The sequence below is a fragment of the Vollenhovia emeryi genome, unplaced genomic scaffold (genome assembly GCF_000949405.1).
Source record: "Vollenhovia emeryi isolate VEMERY1.0 unplaced genomic scaffold, V.emery_V1.0 DF939173.1, whole genome shotgun sequence".
NCBI lineage: Eukaryota > Metazoa > Arthropoda > Insecta > Hymenoptera > Formicidae > Vollenhovia > Vollenhovia emeryi.
The window spans coordinates 145,341-151,708 of NW_011967193.1; the positions used below are offsets into that span (position 1 = coordinate 145,341).

The following is a 6,368-nucleotide window of genomic DNA, read 5'->3' on the forward strand; positions in this document are numbered from 1 at the left end:
CTCTGGGGTCGCGCTAGTACTATTCCTACATTATTCAATAAAATAAAGTAGGTGAGCGCGAAGGATTTCGAGCGTGGACCTGGATAGCTCAGTTGGAAGAGGATTCGCCCGGCAAGCGGAAGGTCCCAGGTTCGAGTCCTGGCCGAGTCCTAACCCGTTATTTTTCTCGTCGAAAATTAAGAAGTGGCGCGTCTTATGTAGGTCCAATTTCACCAAACGTTGCTTAACTTTAATCTTAGTTTAATTCACGTTTGTCTCTTTCTAGAGTAACAGTGGGAACGACACGAAGAACGAATTAAGCTAAGCTTGAAGTTAAGCGACGTCGGTGAAACCGAGCCTTAGTGCCTACCTCCCCTATTTATTACTATGGATATTAACCGTTTGTGAAACTGACCCTAACCCACGATCAGTAAACTGCACGCCGATTATTTGTCGATCTTAAAACACAGCTTTTCGGTGAGCCAATAAATTCAATAAATTTATTCTTCGTAGCGATTTAAATAGGATGCTTGTTAGCACCGAGAAATTCCATGAACTTAAGCATTACTGTCCCAACAAAAAGCTATATTTTAAGACAAACATTGGAGTTGGGAAATAAGTATACAAAATTCACCGGAAATGTTGTTAGACCACCGAGATCCGATCGAAAACGTCATCTTCTCTAATTAATTGTTCCTGGAGATTATCCGGAGTTGGAATCTCGCGCTAAGAATAATCTCGTATCATTCTCATGATTGGAAATTCTCTCCGGTCGAACCAGTTTCACCCCTTCGGCCTAATAAACGTCGCTCCCCTTTCGCGCATCCATAACGTCGATTATGGCGTAACGCGCATACTACGCGAGGATGATCGCGCGCGTGTCAATCGACTCGCGTCGGCGACTCGGCGATGAGAGGGGTGGCTCACCCTCGACCTAAGCAGCATTGTCCGCCTGATTCTGGTCCCGCTGCCAGCTGTTGCCATTTTTTTTTATTTGGCCCCTCCTCGCTCGTGCTCGCCCCCGGGCTCCTTTGTCGAGCCTCGTACTCGTTCATGCCAGTCGATCCGAGCCGAAATTAATCAAAGGGGGACGATCGGTCGCACGTGGGCAAGCCTCTTCCTCCTCCCGTCCCCTGTCCTCGTGCAGACGCGCGCTTTTCCTCGATCAAAATATTAAATAGCGCAATCCCCCTTGACAATTCCGTTTCGAGGCCCAGAATAATGAGCTGGACGAGGAGGGAAGTAGAAGGGGAGAAGCAGGAGGTGGAAACGAAGGAGCGAACGGCCACGTGCCAGCCATGGGAATATAATGCCGCAACGGCCACGTGCTCGGCACCTATCGGGTGTAGCGGCAGAAAACGACCACTGGTTGCGTCGCGGCGCGGCGCGGCTTACATTTCAAATTCAGTCTCCCTCGCGCGGTCGGCAACATTTATTTGCATCTGGGATTTATCTCGAACGCGGACCTCAGTCGAGAAGCGTGAAAATTGAATCGCCACCGATGAGAAAACAGGGAGCCACTGTGCGTCTGTAACTCAACCCCGTGATTAAGTAAATGCGTATGGTAATTGACTCGAGCTGCTCCATGGCAGTTGTAGAGGTTTAAGAGAAAGTACCTCGGTTTTCGCGTTAACGGATCTGCTTTTATAGAAATAAAATAGTAATATAAATATTGTTTCCCGCGTGATAAACTGTTTTGTTGCATTAAGTGAGAATCGTCGAAAAGCATCTTCCTCAATAACGCACATAAATATTTCGGCGAAAAGTTTTTACCAGAAATATAACTTTTTGTCGGTAAAATTCTTGTTAGCGTTGACTCCAAGACCAAGTTACTTTTCCATGAGCTGCTCTGTATTTTCAGTGTATTATGGTTTACCAACGTATGACGTAATAAACAGTACCAGTTACTTGTATCAGTTATATAATTATTCCCTTAATATTTATTTCCTATTTCGAGCTTTCGCAAGCTTCACTATCTTACCTTGTAGATAAAATGTCAGAAGTTTACTTGATGTTAACATTTACGATGTCTTCACTTACCACGAAAATTACAGAACGTAAAGTAGTGAAGTTCCAGCGGGAACGACGATATTTTCTGACTCACGCTTTTACGTATCGCTGAATCATTCGATGCTCGTGCGTCGTCAGCGCAAAAAGTAAAACCGAGAGTGACATGACGAATCGCGTTTGGACCGTAATTACAATCGAAAACTACAAGGGAGGGTGGAAACGGCGACGCCGGTAGTCGACGTGGTCCGTTATGCCCTTTCCTTCCACCTTAACTTAAGCGTCGATAAATTACTTTCTCTGCATACTAATAGAACTTATAAACGAGGGTAGATAAGAACTCGCGACTCTCCGCCGCCAGCTTTGCAACATTTTAATCTAACTTCAACTCGGGGAAACCTCACATAAATAGACGTGGCGATATGACTCGAAATGTTATTTGCAATTTGCGGTACACTGTGCGTTAATGTTTTATTTCACAAAAGTATATACAAATAAATATAAAACAAAATAACACAGCGTTAGACAAGATGTTCCAATCGTACGTATTTGTCTCCTGTTAACACGTAAAATGTGTTTAATCCTACAACAAACACATTTGCGTAAAAATACTCTTTCCCGCAACGATAAGCCATCCGTTACTTGTCAATCCCGGCAGTTTCAGATAAAAATATTTTGCGACGATGTTAACGCAACGGCGCTCGTAGATAAGGTTTAACATTGCACCAGGACTTCGTACTCCCTGTATGGGATTTCCTTCCCGTCGAACGGTATGTACATAACACCGTGACTTCTATGGACCTGCCAAACAATAGATAAAGTACATATTAATGTGCCCGATCGTGCGCGCGAGTGCAGTCTCGCTAAAGTTAACGAGCGGACGAGCAGGTCAAACAACCGTTCCGGTTGCCAGCGTACCTTTCCTACGGTGACTACGCCGTTGTGAAAAGTACGGCCGACGTAGAGCACTTCCCCGGTCGTGGTCATCCCGGCCTCCACCGCGTGTTCCGGTACGTGACCGTGACCCGATCGGATCCAGTTGAAATGGGCGGGCATCAATACCTACGAGAGCCAGCTTGTTTCGAACCACATTCACCTGGACCCCGCGACGGGGAGGGCGTAAAGGGGTCTCGCATCCGGCCGACGTAGCGGCGTACTTGGCGCTTTCTTCCGGCCCCACCCGACGCAGAAGTAGATTAAACCCGCAGGGGCGATCGCGCGGCTGTGTAAGTCGAGCCGAGAAGAAATTGATTCGGAGCGCGATCGAGTGCGCGACCGTAAGGCAAACAGAGGGTCCGCTTAATGCGGGATCGAAGGGATGTGCTTGAGTAACGCGTCGAATCTCCCGATCAATACTAGACCGTTATGTCTCGTTGCGCCTTCGCTATTCTCGCGCTTTCGTTTTCCCGACATCTTAAGGCCTTGGTCCAAGTCCTAGCATCGTGGACACAGGCCTTTAGGGAGAGTTGTCGACGGTTACCCTCGCACTGTTGAATCAATAGTGTTAAAGTTTACTCGCTGATGAGTCGCCGCTGCACGCGTCTATTTGACGAGTCGTTCGTTATATTTAACTACCGCGTGCGTCAAAATTTATTATCTTAATAAAAGTGTAATTAAAAAACAACTATGTCTGCTACCTGATGTAGTTTCCACATTGTTTAGTTAAATGGACGACATATTGAGGAGGAGCTTGGCGACTCATCGTTGAGTCAAATTTGACGCAACGAATTTAATTACGCTATTTTGATGAAGAATGATACATGTCCTATGATCATGAATATTGGGGATTATTATTTTTAAATGCAATTTAAATGTTACAGATTAACTAATATCCTTTAAACTTTTCACTCAATTGATTGTTCCGAGTATTTAAGGTGTAGACCGTAAATTAAAATCAATAAAACTAAGACAGGGGAGTAAATTATGAATGAATTGAAAATTTTTTAAGGTAAATAAGTGGAATTAAAAGGGCAATTTCAATATCACAAATTAGGAAAATGAATTTGAAAAAATTAATTCTAAAAAGGGAGTGCGAATTGCAAATCGGGTCAAAGTCGCAATCGAAAGCTGATAATCGGAGATTATGAATTAAATGACACGTCGATTCGTTCGCGTACAAGACGCCTCGGGTTCGTTATGACTTCGTCGAGGAAGGGAAAGATAACGCGAAGATGAAGGGTAACAGGAAGGGAGAGGATTTGTCGGAGCGATAAAACGCGCCCGATCGTTTCTGGAATATCGCCGCGCAAATATCCGCGACCGGCGCACCTCGGTCGATCGCGCAGTCGTAATCTTATCTTCGCCGTCTAAACGAGATGCGCCAGGGATATAGAGATAGAGGCGGCGCGCGCGCGCTAAGTTACGTAAGGGTTTACGCGAACGCTTTAACTCGCTTATTAAGGAAAGGAGGAACAGCGGCAGTTATGAAACCAATGCCCCCGTAACTACCTGTACGGAGGTGCGGGACGCGTAAAAATGCAGCGCGCGTTACGTAATTACAGATTGATTAAAATTACGAGAGCGTAGGAGACAACTAAATGAAAATAATTAACACGCGATTGATGGCGTGCGATCGACAGCGGCGCGTAATTGGAGCCTCATGTCACGTAATTGGAAACAGAATTTTGCTCGAAAATTCCGGCTCGGTGTCGACGTGCGAAATAACGAAGAGAATCGGGGGGGAGGGGGGGGGGAGAGAATCTCTTGTTTCCCGCGACTGGACGTACCTCGAACTCGTGCTTCGTATACTCGCTACCTGCGTAAGACACGTAGGCGACACTGTGATCCGGTTTCACTTTCGCCGGCATCATTTCGCCCATGTGCCCGGCACGACCTACGACGAGATTCATGCCGTCCAGGTCCCTGCCGATGGAGATCAACATGTGACGGTCGCCGTAAGGTACCGGCCATCTGGCCCATCTATATCCTGGAACGAATATCATCGAATAATCCGCGATGCTGCCTCGAAATCGCTACAGTCGACATTTCGGCCGACACTTTATCGCGCCACTTTTTATCGTATCGACTACCTCTTATAAGTAATCAAATAGGTGAGTAATCGTTAACGCCGTTACGGTGGTTATTAAGTGGACTTTATTATATTCCTTATCGCGAAAAGAAAAAATTGAGATAACGAAATAAGTAAGTGATCGCTAACCGCCGTTACAGTAACATTAAGCGGGCGTTCATTATATTTTCTACTGTAAGAAGGAAAGTTTTTTTGATAACGATTAGATAAGTCACTTCCACGTTGGCTTATTATATTTGTCGAAATACACTTGTAATATTTTTATAAGTAACGAATAAAAGAGACCTACACGGAGAGATTTTTTTTCCAAAATTTATCCTGAAAATCGTGCAATCGTGGAACAACATGGCATTTCGAATAGTTTTACGAGTTTTATTAAATTTCACCATACATTTTACTAGTAAAGTGCACGGTAAAATTTCAAAAACTCTCATAAAGTTTCAAAACGCCATGTTGTCCCATGATTATATGATTTTCAGGGTAAATTTTAAAATAGTTCTCTCCGTGTACGATTGTATTAAAACTACTGTTGTAATTTAATTATAAAGTTACGACAGACCTCTGAATGTTCATCCAGAAAATTGAACCTGATAAAGCGAACGTTTGACAAGCAATAAATAGTTTAATACTTATTGAAATAATTGTTAAATCACCATATATTTATTATTTTAACAGATCACCAAAAAATGTAGAATTCTTTTTCTCTACTTCTGAAATTGTATGTCAAGATAAAAATAAAGCGAACTTTACACTTGCTTCGTAATTTGATCATTTACTATATAATACCTTCACCCGTTTTTATTTCTAAACTTTATGGTACTCAATGTCACTGCTTACCAGGCATTATTGTTCCTTGATCGAAACACGCTGTCGCGCTGTCACGCTATGACGAATAATTAAATAGAGCGAGTGACGGTATACGTGGCGATACGTTTAAGTGAGAATTATCACTGAACGTGCCGATACTTTGGGCGTAAACGAGCTCAGACCGCAACCCCACCATTAGATACCTTATCAATCTTATCAGCACGCAAACGCATGTTACACGGAGCGCATATGGCACGCAAAATGTCATGTTCAAACACATGGGCCACACTTTGCTATTCATTCGCCACATCACGCGACGTGATTCCGTACCCGTAATAATGTCATTGCTACAATTTTTATTGTAACCTCGCGGTTGCGACGAAAAGTGAACTACATTGTAAACAGATCCAGTCACAGTGTACGCAATGCATTAATCATTACGTGCGAGATAAGACAAATTCGTAATAATCGATCCGATATAGCAATCGTGTGCGTCATCGAGAACAAATAAAGTAATCGAAAGGCGAAGTATATTTGGTTTATTCGA

General features: G+C 43.8%; 1 protein-coding gene across 1 annotated transcript; it reads right to left on the reverse strand.

Annotated features, from left to right (window-relative positions):
- Positions 1 to 2,421: 2,421 nt before the first annotated feature.
- LOC105563625 (natterin-3-like) lies at positions 2,422 to 5,991 on the reverse strand. The gene is made up of 4 exons (XM_012015356.1): positions 5,852 to 5,991; positions 4,713 to 4,912; positions 2,905 to 3,048; positions 2,422 to 2,787 (listed from the first exon to the last, which is right to left on the reverse strand). The coding sequence occupies exons 1-4, from the start codon at positions 5,856 to 5,858 to the stop codon at positions 2,701 to 2,703; spliced, it is 438 nt and encodes a 145-aa protein (XP_011870746.1). The 5' UTR covers positions 5,859 to 5,991; the 3' UTR covers positions 2,422 to 2,700.
- Positions 5,992 to 6,368: the final 377 nt, after the last annotated feature.

Coding starts and splice junctions, on each gene's coding strand:
- LOC105563625 (XM_012015356.1), bottom strand. Junction 3,049..4,712: donor ATACGAAGCACGAGTTCGAG/GTACGTCCAGTC, acceptor TGGCTCTCGTAG/GTATTGATGCCCGCCCATTT. Junction 2,788..2,904: donor GCGTAGTCACCGTAGGAAAG/GTACGCTGGCAA, acceptor ATTGTTTGGCAG/GTCCATAGAAGTCACGGTGT.